The 13,146-nt window shown below is 52.7% G+C and overlaps 1 protein-coding gene across 2 annotated transcripts in view; it reads left to right on the top strand.

The window, feature by feature from the left end:
* The window catches only part of ITGAE (integrin subunit alpha E), an 84,566-nt gene that overhangs the window by 26,315 nt on the left and 45,105 nt on the right, over positions 1-13,146 (top strand). For both annotated transcript variants that reach the window (XM_026449099.2, XM_026449100.2), the window contains exons 3-9: positions 6,869-6,960; positions 8,519-8,586; positions 8,987-9,104; positions 9,330-9,512; positions 10,211-10,326; positions 10,942-11,093; positions 12,635-12,788. In XM_026449099.2, the coding sequence (XP_026304884.1) occupies positions 6,869-6,960; positions 8,519-8,586; positions 8,987-9,104; positions 9,330-9,512; positions 10,211-10,326; positions 10,942-11,093; positions 12,635-12,788 (883 nt within the window). The remainder of the gene's footprint in view (positions 1-6,868; positions 6,961-8,518; positions 8,587-8,986; positions 9,105-9,329; positions 9,513-10,210; positions 10,327-10,941; positions 11,094-12,634; positions 12,789-13,146) is intronic.

The raw sequence follows: 13,146 nt of genomic DNA, 5'->3' as shown, positions 1-13,146 counted from the left end.
AAAAAAAAAAAAAAAAAAAAAATGTAAATACAAAATGCTAAATAAGGTCAGGCATGGTGGCTCATACCTGTACTCCCAGCACTTTGGGAGGCCGAAGTGGGTAGATCACCTGACGTCAGGCATTCGAGAGCAGCCTGGCCAACATGGTGAAACCCCTTCTCTAATAAAAATACAAAAATTAGCCGAGTGTGATGGTGTGCACGCCTGTAATCCCAGCTACTTGGGAGGCAGAGACAGGAGAATCACTTGAACCCGAGAGGCAGGTTCGCACCACTGCACTCCAACCTGGGTGACAGAGTGAGACTCCATCTCAAAAAAACAAACAAACAAACAAACAAAGAAAAAATACTAAATAAATAAATAAAAGCAGGAGATGGACAAGGGTTGCTGGGCTGTACCCAGTTCAGGGTATAATAGGGCCCCTGTGGCTGTCAGCTAATGGCCAGTCGTCTGTCAGAGCTGGTCAATTTTTTTTTTTTTTTTGAGACGGAGTCTCACTCTGTTGCCCAGGCTGGAGTGCAGTGGCGCAATCTCAGCTCACTGCAAGCTCCGCCTCCCGGGTTCACGCCATCCTTCTGCCTCAGCCTCCCAAGTGAGGGTCCCAAGCTAACCACGCCTAGCTAATTTTTTTTGTATTTTTAGTAGAGACGGGGTTTCACCATGTTGGCCAGGATGCTCTCAATCTCCTGACCTCGTGATCCACCCGCCTCGGACTCCCGAAGTGCTGGGATTACAGGCGTGAGCCACCGCGCCCAGCTGGTCGGTCAATGTTTACTTGGTTTGTCAGCCATGTGCTCAACAAACCTGCAGACCCCTGGCAGTAGGGATAAAACGTGTAGGAAGCAGGGGCAGCTCACACGGCCCAGGCCATGTCATCACATGACGGCGACATGAATGGCAATCTTGGGATCTGCAGTGCACAGCCTGCACAGCTGTACATGATGATTTCCTGGGAACGCACCATCCAGTTGGGAAGAAAGGGTGGGGATTGGGGTGGGGTGCTATAGTCAGGGCTGCTGCAGGGCCTGGAGGGGATCAGGCTGCACTTCCTTTGGGAAGATTTCCTGAGGAGCTGGGGTTTGGGATGACCGGTCTGCAGGAGGAGGCATCGCAGGCAGAGGACACAGCCTAGGCAGAGGACTGAGGAGGAGAGAGACTGGAGGCCTGCACCTACCGCACCAAAACGGGGTCTGGGGTGGAGCCTGATTTTGACTCCACCCTTCATGGGGGAGCAGGGAGGGAGATGCTGGGTCTAGGGCTGAGGTCAGGGCTGGGGAGAGAGGCAGGGTTGCTAAGGGAGTGACCTAATTTGGGGGCTCAGCTGCAGAGCCCGAACAGAGGAGCAGCTCTCAGCTGCACCCAGCTCTCCGCCCTCAGCCCTGCCCCAGATGAGCCCCCTCAGCTGTCACCTGGGCTGCTGTTCAACAAACACTTGCTGAGCCCCTGTTCTGTGCCAGGCATTGCTCCAGGCCTTGGGAATAACATGGTGAAGAAGATAGACAAGATCCTTGGGGAGCCTTGTGTCTGGTGGGGAAGACAGATAATAGGCAGTATCAGACGATGACAGGTTCTGAGAAGGAAATCAAACAGGGTGATGCGAAGCAGAGTAACTGGGTTGTGAGGCGGGGTGGGTAGAGAAAGCATTTATGAGGAGGTGACAGGCGAGGCTGGGGAAGGAGAATAAGCCAGCCTTGGGGAGAGGGGAAGGTGATGGTTCTGGGCACAGAAAACAGCAGGTGGAGGGAACAGCAGGTGGAGGGAACAGCAGGTGGAGGGAACAGTGCAGTATAGGGAACAGCACAGTGGAGGGAATAATATGGTGGAGGGAACAGCAAGCTGGAGAGGGAACAGCAGGTGGAGGGAACAGTGTGGTGGAGGGAACAGCAGGTGGAGGGAACAGCGTGGTGGAGGGAACAGAAAGCTGGAGAGGGAACAGCATGGTAGAGGGAACAGTGTGGTGGAGGGAACAGTGTGGTGGAGGGAACAGCAGGTGGAGGGAACAGCAGGTGGAGGGAACAGTGTGGTGGAGGGAACAGTGTGGTGGAGGGAACAGTGTGGTGGAGGGAACAGAAAGCTGGAGAGGGAACAGCAGGTGGAGGGAACAGTGTGGTGGAGGGAACAGCAGGTGGAGAGGGAACAGCAGGTGGAGGGAACAGCAAGCTGGAGAGGGAACAGCATGGTAGAGGGAACAGTGTGGTGGAGGGAACAGAAAGCTGAAGAGGGAACAGCATGGTAGAGGGAACAGCGTGGTGGAGGGAACAGTGTGGTGGAGGGAACAGTGTGGTGGAGGGAACAGAAAGCTGGAGAGGGAACAGCATGGTAGAGGGAACAGTGTGGTGGAGGGAACAGTGTGGTGGAGGGAACAGCAGGTGGAGGGAACAGCGTGGTGGAGGGAACAGAAAGCTGGAGAGGGAACAGCATGGTAGAGGGAACAGCGTGGTGGAGGGAACAGTGTGGTGGAGGGAACAGCGTGGTGGAGGGAACAGAAAGCTGGAGAGGGAACAGCATGGTAGAGGGAACAGTGTGGTGGAGGGAACAGCAGGTGGAGGGAACAGCAAGCTGGAGAGGGAACAGCATGGTAGAGGGAACAGCGTGGTGGAGGGAACAGTGTGGTGGAGGGAACAGTGCGGGGGAGGGGGAAGAGCAGGGGGGGGGGACAGGAAGGGGGGGAGGGAACAGCAGGTGGAGGGAACAGTGTGGTGGAGGGAACAGAAAGCTGGAGAGGGAACAGCACAGTGGAGGGAACAGCACGGTGAAGGGAACAACATGGTGGAGGGAACAGCACCGTGGAGGGATTGAGGCAGGAAATGCTGGCACTGGTCACCCAGGAACTGGGGCTGCCACTGACAGAAGGGACATGGTGTAAACTACATGAGTGGGCCAGGTGCTGTGGCTCATGCCTGAAACTCACTGTAACTCACAGGGCTCACTCCCAGCACTTTGGGAGGCCAAGGCAGAAAGATTGCCTGAGCCTAGGAGTTCGAGACTAGCTTGGGCAACATGGCAAAACCCTGTCTCTACAAAACATAAGAAAATTAGCCAGGTGTGATGGCATGCATCTGTGGTCCCAGTTACTTGGGAGACTGAGGTGGGAGGACCGCTTGAGCCTGAGAGGTTGAGGCTGCAGTGAGCCATGATCATGCCACTGTACTTCAACTTAGGTGACAGAGGGAGACTCTGTCTTTAAAAAAAAAAAAAAAAAAAAACCTACATGAATAAATTAAAAACCAAATAAATGGGTAAGGCATGGTGGCTCACTTCTATTAATATAGAAGTTTTCTTGTAGCTTTGGAGGTCAGAAGTCTGAAAAGGTGTCAGCAGGGCTGGGTCCCTTGTAGAAGCTCTGGGGGATAATCTATTTTCTTGCCTTTTTTGGCTTCTAGAAGCTGCCTGCATTCCTTGGCTCATGGCCTCCTCCTCCTCCTAAGCCTGCAGCACAGCAAGCTTCACGTCTTTCTCCAGCACTTTTTTTTTTTTTTGAGATGGAGTCTCGCTCTGTCACCCAGGCTTGGAGTGCAGTGGCACAATCTCGGCTCACTGCAAGCTCCGCCTCCTGGGTTCATGCCATTCTCCTGCCTCAGCCTCCCGAGTAGCTGGGACTACAGGCACTTGACACCATGCCCAGCTAATTTTTTGTATTTTTAGTAGATGGGGTTTCACTGTGTTAGCCAGGATGGTCTCGATCTTCTGACCTCGTGATCCGCCCGCCTCGGCCTCCCAAAGTGCTGGGATTACAAGCGTGAGCTGCCGCGCCCGGCCCTCTCCAACACTTTAGAAGGTCAAGGTGGGAGTGCTTGAGCCCAGGATCAGCTTGGGCAACACAGTAAGACTTCATCTCTATAAAAAATATAAACAAAATCAGCTGGGCACGATAACTCGCTCCTGTAGGCCCAGCAACTTGTGAGGCTGAGGTAGGAGGATCGCTGAGCCTGGGAGGTCAAGGCTGCAATGAGCTGTGATCACACTACTGCACTCCAACCTGGACAACAGAGCAAGATGCTACCTGAAAAACAAACAAACCCCACAAAACAACAGGAGGCTATTACCATAGACAAGGCAGGATGATGATGGAAGGAGCATTTGAAGAAGAGCTGCTTTCTAGAAATAATTTGGAGAGCCGGGCGTGGTGGCTCACATCTGTAATCCCAGCACTTTGGGAGGCTGAGGTGAGTGGATCACCTGAGGTCAGGAGTTCAAGACCAGCCTGGCCAACATGGTGAAAACCCCGTCTGTACTAAAAACACAAAAATTAGCCGGGCATGGTGGCGGGTGCCTGTAATCTCAGCACTTTGTGAGGCCAAGGCAGGAGAATCGCTCGAACCCAGGAGACGGAGGTTGCAGTGAGCCGAGATTGCGCCATGGCACTCCAGCCTGGGTGACAAGAGTGAAACTCCGTCTCAAAAAAAAGAAAAAAAAAAAAAAAAGAAAGAATTTGGAGAAAGAACCAATGGGGTTGGCAGGTGGATTGGATGTAGGGCATGGGTGAAAACACGACAGAAGTGAGGATGCCTCCTGGGCTTCACCTTTAGGACTTAGTGGTTGCTGGTGCCATTTGCTGTGGCGGGGAAGATGAGAAGAAGCAGGCTTGACAGGAAAGACCACAAGTTCTGTTTGTTTCCTACTGACGCTGTAACAAGTTACCACAAAGAGTGGCTTACAACAACACAAGTTTATCACCTCTTTTTTTTTTTTTTTTTTTTTGCACTCTTTTACACAGGCTGGAGTGCAGTGGTGAGATCTTGGCTCACTGCAACTTCCACCTCCCAGGTTCAAGTGATTCTCCTGAGTAGCTGGAATGACAAGCACGCACCACCACACCCAGCTAATTTTTGTATTTTTAGTAGAGACGGGGTTTCACCATGTTAGCCAGGCTGGTCTTGAACTCCTGACCTCAGGTGATCTGCCTGCCTCGGCCTCCCAAAGTGCTGGGATGACAGGTGTGAGCCACTGAGCCCAGCTGCAAGTTTATTATCTTCTAATTTTGGAGGTCAGAAGTCTGAAAAGGTGTCAGCAGGGCTGGGTCCCTTCTAGAAGCTCTGGGGGAGAATCTGTTTTCTTGCCTTTTTTGGCTTCTAGAAGCTGCCTGCATTCCTTGGCTCATGGCCTCCTCCTCCTCCTTAAGCCTACAGCACAGCAAGCTTCACATCTTTCTCTGACTCTGATTCTCCTGCCTCCTTCACAGAAGGACCTTTGTGATTACACAGGGGCTTTACAGCCCACCCGGGACAGCCCTGGGGGCTTCTGGGATGGGAGAGGCCTCCTTGGGAGGCTCCCAGCATTCCCTGCGGTCTCGCCGCTTCTCCTTTCTGCCTCAACAGCCCCCTGAGTCCCTGCAGCCTACCCACGCCACCCTGCAGCCTTGTTTCCAGGGCCTCCCTCATAGAAGGACCCTTGTGATTTCACGGAGCCCACCAGATAATCCAGGATAACCCCACATCTCCTGATCGTAAATTTATTTAATCATATCTACAAAGTCCTTTTGGCCATAAAAGGCAACATATTCGCAGGTTCTGGGGACTAGGACGTGGCCGTCTTTGGGGGGCCATTATTCTGCCTACAATAGCAGATGGAGAGGTGGGAATTTCAGCCGTTATAGGTGTATTGAAGCCACGGGCTTGGAAGGGATCACTAGGGAGAGTGTGCCGGCAAGGATGACAGTGACCCAGCCCCTGGATCCTCGTGGCAGATAGAGGTCAGACCCCAAAGGCACCAGCGAAGGCTTGAGGAATGAGGAGAGAGTCCGCAGAAAAATCTAGAAGAAAGTGTTTCAAGGAGATGGTTATTTATGTCCCGGGCTTCTGAGAGGTTGAGGAAGACGAGAACAGAGAGGGGTCCGTTGGATGTAGCTTTGTAGGGACCCCTGGTGACCTTCACAGGAGCCGACTCAGAGGGTGGGAAGTCAGCTTGGGGTGGGTTGAGCTGGGGGTGGACAGATGCATGCACAGGTGCAGACTTTGTTATTATTCTGTAAGCCACGCCGATATGTGAATATATTTCATAATGTATTAAAATGTAGAGTGATAGGAGTTGAGGAAGTGGAGATGGTGTCTCATTTCTACCCCCATCCTGTGCTCTTTAGTCTGTCCCAACCCACTGTAGCCACATCATGACTTTTTTTTTTTTTTTTTTTTTGAGACAGAGTCTCGCTCTGTCGCCCAGGCTGGAGTGCAATGGCGTGATCTCAGCTCACTGCAAGCTCCGCCTCCCCGGTTCACGCCATTCTCCTGCCTCAGCCTCCTGAGTAGCTGGAACTACAGGCACCCGCCACCGCACCCAGCTAATTTTTGTATTTTTGGTAGAGATGGGGTGTCACCATATTGATCAGGTTGGTCTCAAACTCCTGACCTCAGGTGATCCACCTGCCTCAGCCTCCCAAAGTGCTGGCATTACAGGCTTGAGCCACCGCTCCCGGCCTCCAAACCTCCAGTTCTGACTAACCCACAGGATAGGGGCACCAACGTGCTGTCTCAGGAACTAAGGCCAGGCAGGGAAGGCCCCCTGGGTGGCCCACCAGGAAGCCAGCAGTGCCCCCCAACAGAACCAACCCCAACGCTGGTGGTTTTCTGGCCTCCCCATCCCTACCCCCACAAGCGAGCAGAGTTTTTATTAACCATCAGTATCACCCCTTCTTTGTCAGGGTGGGCAGCAGGCAGAGAGGGGTTGCATTTAACCATTTCCTGCCTGGCGCTGTGTAGAAGTAGAGATTAGGCAAATGTTTTCCCCGTAATTCAGAGTCTGGGCTAGGAATCTGCAGGCCACACAGGGAGCCTGTGAGCCCAGGCAACTGGAATGGGAAGTGTGCTGGGCAGGCGGGGAGAAGACGAGGAATATCAGCCAGCTCAGCTTTGCAATCTCCCCTCCCACTCAGGCTCCTGGTCACCAGCCCCAGAACCGAGAGGACACCAGGGCCCCTCCATCGATGCTCCCTTGTGCAGGATGAAATCCTTTGCCATCCTGTAGGTAAGTCAGCCCCAACTCCAGGGAATGCTCCCCAGGACCCCCTTTCTTACAAAATCCCCCTCATCTAAACTCAAACCATTCCAACCCCAGCCCTGCCTAATCCAGCCCGTTCACCCCTAGACTCTAGCATCACCCACAGCAAGATTCCATCGCCATGCCCAGTCCCCCCCCAACCCAATCCTAACCCCCGGCCACCTTTCCTGATGCAATCCTAGCAACAGAAACGATCGCTACAATGTATTGTGTGTCCACCATGTGCCTGGCAGTCCTCTGAGTCATTTAGTTTTCATCCTCACAACCACACCATTTACAAGAGAGGAAGCGACAGTTCAGGTAATGTGAGTCTTTTGGTTACCAGTATGACAAAGGTCACACTTTTAGTGGTGGCTGATTCGAAACTCTAGCCCTTCCTGATGCAACTGACTCATCACCTCAGTGGAATTCACCCCCTACCTATTCAGTCTAACTGCGGCCATCCTAGTAACTAGCATGGGGCCTGGCATATATTAGGTACTCAGTAAATGCCATTTGAATGAATGAATGAATGAACCTGATTCATTCATTAACTAAACTCTATCCATCCTACCCAATCAAACTCAAGTCACAGATTTACTGACAACCTCTTGGCGCTATATAAATATATAAATAGAATCCTTGTCTGAGGCGGGGTGCCGTGGCTCACGTCTATAATCCCAGCACTTTGGGAGGTTGAGGCGGGTGGATCACTTGAGGTCAGGAGCTCGAGACCAGCCTGTCCAATATGGCAAAACCCCATCTCTACTACAAATACAAAAATTAGCCAGGTGTGGTGGTACGCATCTATAATCCCAGCTATTTGGGAGGCTGAGGCAGAAGAATGGCTTGAACCCAGGAGGTGGAGGTTACAGTGAGCTGAGATTGCACCACTGGATTCCAGTCTGGGCAACAGAGCAAGATTCTGTTTTTTTAAAAAAAATCTTTGTCTGAGAGGCACTGAGTTGAACAGACTCAATCTCAGTCCAGCAGGGTTGACTGAGTGATTCCGTGACTCAAAAATAAAACAGTATCCTGAGGCTGACAGTGGGGAGGAAGAGGAAGGAGCTACCATTTCTGCCCCTGAGGCTGTGGGGCAGTAAGATTCCCCAGGATGGGTCTGTGAGGCTGGCAGTTCCTCGGTCCACACAGCCAGTCCTGCGGTTTCTTACACATTCCTTGGCACCTTCACACCCACCAGGCAGTGCTTCTCCACCCACCTGTTCGACCAAGCTCACTGAGGAAAAGCAGCAGGTATCAGCTATTGCTGGATGCCCACCACCACACTCACCAGGCCAGGCACAGAGCAGACATCAATGGGCATGTGTTAAATGGGCCAGCAAATGAGCCCCAGGATGGGCACTCGGCCCTGAACATGTCCAGTCCTGACCTTGAAGTCCCCCGTTCTAGCTTTCTAGAGGCTTCTCTGAGTGGCCAACAGTTCCTCATGGGGGCCTGACCAAGGTGGCTCTGTGCCCTCTGACCTTGGCTTTGGGTCTCTGCCTCCCAGAGTCCCCTCCTCCTTACCTGGGTTTAACTTTTTCAGAGCATGTCCCCATCCCCAAGGGGAGGCACCGGGGAGTGACTGTTGTGCGGAGCCACCACGGCGTTTTGGTGAGTGCATGGGCAAGAGGAGGAGGGCCTGAGGGAGGTTGGTGCTAACCCTCGTGGTGGACCCTGGTGTTGAGACCGGTTCCGACTGGCACGCTATTTCCGAGGCTGAGTAGTCTAGCGTCTGCCTGGTGCCAGCCCCAGGGCTGACTGTAGCTCCGACCACCTATTCTGATACCAGGGCTGACCTAGGTGTTCCCTGTGACCCAGCACACTCATGCAGGTGTCGGCCTCAGCCTTGACCCCAGCACAGACCCCTACACCTGGTGAGGGGTGGGCCAGCCACTCCTGTGCCCCCTGCCTGGTTGATCCACTGAGTTCTAGAATGGGGGTGAGAATGTGGCTGTAGCTCAGGAACGCAGGGGTGACCTGGTGTTTCCCTACACTTTCTTCCCTCCCCCAGATATGCATTCAAGTGCTGGCCCAGCGGCCTCACAGCCTCAGCTCAGAACTCACAGGCACCTGTGGCCTCCTGGGCCCTGACCTCCGTCCCCAGGCTCAGGCCAACTTCTTCGACCTTGGTAAGGACTGGACATTCACTGGCCTTGGATAGCTCTAAAGAGATCTCCTTGGTCTCCAAGAAAAGGCACCAGCTCACGGCAAATGCAGCGGGACACAGGCCCACGGTGGAGCAAGGCAGGGTTGAGGCATCGCATAAAAGGAATCAGGGCAGAACCACATGTGCGAGTGCTCAGGTGAGGACGGAGCCTTTCTGACTCTGAGCTCTTCCACGTATGTTTTTAAAGAAAATCTCCTGGATCCAGATGCACGTGTGGACACTGGAGACTGCTATAGCAACAAAGAAGGCAGCAGGGGAGAGGATGCAAACACAGCCAGGCGGCGCCGGGCTCTGGAGAAGGAGGAGGAGGAAGATGAGGAGGAGGAGGAAGATGAGGAGGAGGAGGAAGACGAGGAGGAGGAGGAAGCTGGTGAGAAGAGGCAGATATGGGTTGCTCTGAGTCTATCAGAGCAAACCCCTAGGCTGCAGCCTCCAAGGGTGAGGGGTGCTTCAGTCTGAGAGATGGGGAGCAGCGGCTGGACTTTACAGGCCTGACCAGTACCAGCTCCACCCACTCTATCTTATAAGTGGGGAAACTGAGGCTCAGAGAGTGGTAGTGATGGGAATGGCTCACACAGCAAGCAAAGCCTGACCAGGTTCTAGCTCTCTTTTTGAAGGGGGAGACAAAAGCTTCTCTCTTGGGGCCAGGCATGGTGGCTCACGCCTGTAATCCCAGCACTTTGGGAGGCCGAGGTGGGCGGATCATTTGAGATCAGGAGTTTGAGACCAGCCTGTCCAACATGGTAAAACCCCAACTTTACTAAAAAATTCAAAAATCAGCCAGGCATGGTGATGTGCACCTGTAGTCCCAGCTACTTAGGAGGCTGAGGCAGGAGAATTGCTTGAACTCGGGAGGCAGAGATTGCAGTGAGCCGAGATCCCACCACTACCCTCTAGCCTGGGCAACAGAGTGAAGCTCCATAAAGAGAAAAAAAAAAAAGCTTCCCTCTTGGGAGGTTCTCCAACTTCTTCCCTGAATTGAGCCCTCAGGCCTACAACAGGGGCATGTACCATACACATGCTGCCCTCACATCCCATGCCCACTCCTGACCTGTTTGTCTTGGCCAGGCACCGAGATTGCCATCATCCTGGACGGCTCAGGAAGCATTGATCCCCCAGACTTTCAGAGAGCCAAAGACTTCATCTCCAACATGATGAGGAACTTCTATGAAAAGTGTTTTGAGGTGGGCTTTCCTAAGAGCTGGTTATCACTTATCTATTGCTGAGAATCAGCCTACCTCAGAACAACAATCACCACATTTGCTCACAATTCTATGGGTCAGATACTTGGGCTGGGCTCAGCTGGATGGTTCTTCTGTCCATCTTGCCTGGAGTTACCCTGGAACTGCAGGCATCTGGTTGCTTGACTGGGGCTGGATGGCCTAAGATGACCTCACTCACTTGTCTGGACCATGTGTCTTTAGCAGGCCAGCCCAAATTTTTCATGGCAGCAACATTCTAAGAGGGCCAGATCCAATGCATGCAAGTATTTTTCAAGTCTCTAATTATATCACATTTGCTGATGCCTCATTGGCCAAAGCCAGTCACATGGCCAATCGCATTGTCAGTATGGAGGGGACTACACAGGGAGCTAGGCAGAAGTCTGTGATTCATTGGGGGCCATTACTATCGCACCCTTCTCCACCCCCACTCTCTTAGAGATTTTGCTCTGCCTGAGCATCTCTTTCTGCCCAGGGATAAGGTAGAAGGAGTGGATTTTTCTGCTGCTTCCAGGGGGAGCCATTTCAGGGGCGGAGGTGGCAATTCGTCCAACCTCCTGCCCTCCCCATCCTCTGCAGTGCAACTTTGCCCTGGTGCAGTACGGAGGAGTGATCCAGACTGAGTTTGACCTTCGGGACAGCCAGGATGTGATGGCCTCCCTCGCCAAAGTCCAGAATATCACTCAAGTGGGGAGTGTCACCAAGACTGCCTCAGCCATGCAACATGTCTTGTGAGTGTGGGGGCTGCAGGAATTATTCTGGCCATGCCCAGAGTCTCTGTGGCATCATACTTGGAGGAAGTGGCTGGACAGAACTGCAGAAGAGAATTAGGGTTCCAGCCTTTCCCTGGCTGAGAGAGAATGTGAGGGATGATACCTCAAGACTGTCTTCCAAAAAGTCTTCCAAAGACTTCCTCTTGTGAGAGGCAGGAGAGCAGAGTGCTCGGTGGACAGGCTAGCTGGGTTCAGATCTCAGCTCTGGTTTGTATCTGTGTGACCTTGGACAAACTGAAGGACCTTGTGACCTGGGCTTCAGTTTCCTCACTTTAAAAATGAGAAAAATAGACTGAGCGCGGTAGCTCACACTTGTAATCCCAGCACTTTGGGAGGCCAAGGCAGGTGGATCACCTGAGGTCAGGAGTTTGAGACCAGCCTGGCCAACATGGTGAAACTCTGTCTCTACTAAAAATACAAAGGGTGTGCTGGCAGGTGCCTGTAATCCCAGCTACTTGGGAGGCTGAGGCAGGAGAAACGCTTGAACTCGTGAGGCGGAGGTTGCAGTGAGCTGAGATAGTGACACTGCACTCCAGCCTGGGCGACAGAGCGAGACTCCATCTCTCTCAAGAAAATAATAATAATTAAATAAATAAAATGAGAATAATAATAGTACTCACAGCTTGGAGCAGTGGCTTGTGCCTATAGTTCCAGCTACTCAGGAAGCTGAGGCAGGAGGACTGCTTGAGCCCAGGAGTTTAAGGATGCAGTGAGTCATGGTCACACCACTGTACTCAAGTCTGGGTGACAGAGTGAGATGCTGTCTCTAAAAAAGAAAGAAAAATAATAGCACTTACCTGATAGATTTTGTGGCAGTTGAATGGGTTAAAATATACAGTGTTTGCCGGGCGTGGCGGCTCATGCCTGTAATCCCAGCACTTTGGGAGGCCGAGGCGCGTGGATCACGAGGTCAGGAGATTGAGACCATCCTGGCGAACATGGTAAAACCCCGTCTCTACTGAAAATACAAAAAATTAGCCGGGCGTGGTGGAGGCGCCTGTAGTCCCAGCTACTCGGGAGGCTGAGGCAGGAGAATGGCGTGAACCTGGGAGGCGGAGCTTGCAGTGAGTCGAGATGGCACCACTGCACTCCAGCCTGGGTGAAAAAGCGAGACTCCATCTCAAAAAAAAAAAAAAAAAAATTTAAATATATATATATATATATATAGTGTTTACAACAGTGCCTGGCACATGATAAACACCATGTGAGTATTATCTATTATTTTAATGTCATTACTCTTCCTGTATGCACACAAAAGGAATAGACTGCCAGCCAGCACCTTTCTGCTGGGAGCAAGTAAGAAGCAAGAACACCTGTGTTGCAGCCCTCCCTCTGCCTAGCCTCGCTGTGTGACTGAAGGGGGCATCACCCCCTTCTATGGGTCTTTTGGGAGGATTGTGAACCCTCCCAATTCTAATACAGGTCAGAGAATAAAGTCTGTCCTGGAGTCGGTCATGCCTCTGGCAAAGCTCTCTTCTTCCTTTACTCTCCCTGCTTAGAGATAACGTCTTCACCTCAAGCCACGGCTCCAGAAGAAAGGCATCCAAGGTCATGGTGGTGCTCACCGATGGTGGCATATTCGAGGACCCCCTCGACCTTACGACAGTCATCAACTCCCCTAAAATGCATGGTGTGGAGCGCTTTGCCATTGGGGTAAGAGCCAGGAGCCGGGAGGCACCTCCTGACCCCGCTCAGCCCGGGGTGGGGAGGAGCCGGGGTTGTCAATGGGGGCTTTTCTGTAAGCAGCTTATCCAGACCCTGTTCTATTCGCAAACACTCCCCTTCTCCCCATGCCCTGTCATCCCAGAGAGGGCTCATTTCCCCATGGTGGTCACAGCTTACTGGCCAAACAGTGATGGGAGAGCCCCCAGGAAACACACCAAGGAAGGTTCCTGGAGGACCGTGGTGCCGAGCTGAGTCCTGCCAGACGAACGGGAGTAGCTGGCCTAGGGCGCAGGGGAGGCAGAGAGGGGCCCTGCAGGCAGAGGGAAGGGGAGTAGCTGCTTAGGGC

The sequence above is a fragment of the Piliocolobus tephrosceles genome, chromosome 16 (assembly GCF_002776525.5).
Source record: "Piliocolobus tephrosceles isolate RC106 chromosome 16, ASM277652v3, whole genome shotgun sequence".
NCBI classification, from domain to species: domain Eukaryota; kingdom Metazoa; phylum Chordata; class Mammalia; order Primates; family Cercopithecidae; genus Piliocolobus; species Piliocolobus tephrosceles.
The sequence above is the reverse complement of the archived record's forward strand: the minus strand, read 5'-3'. Positions and strand labels throughout refer to the sequence as shown.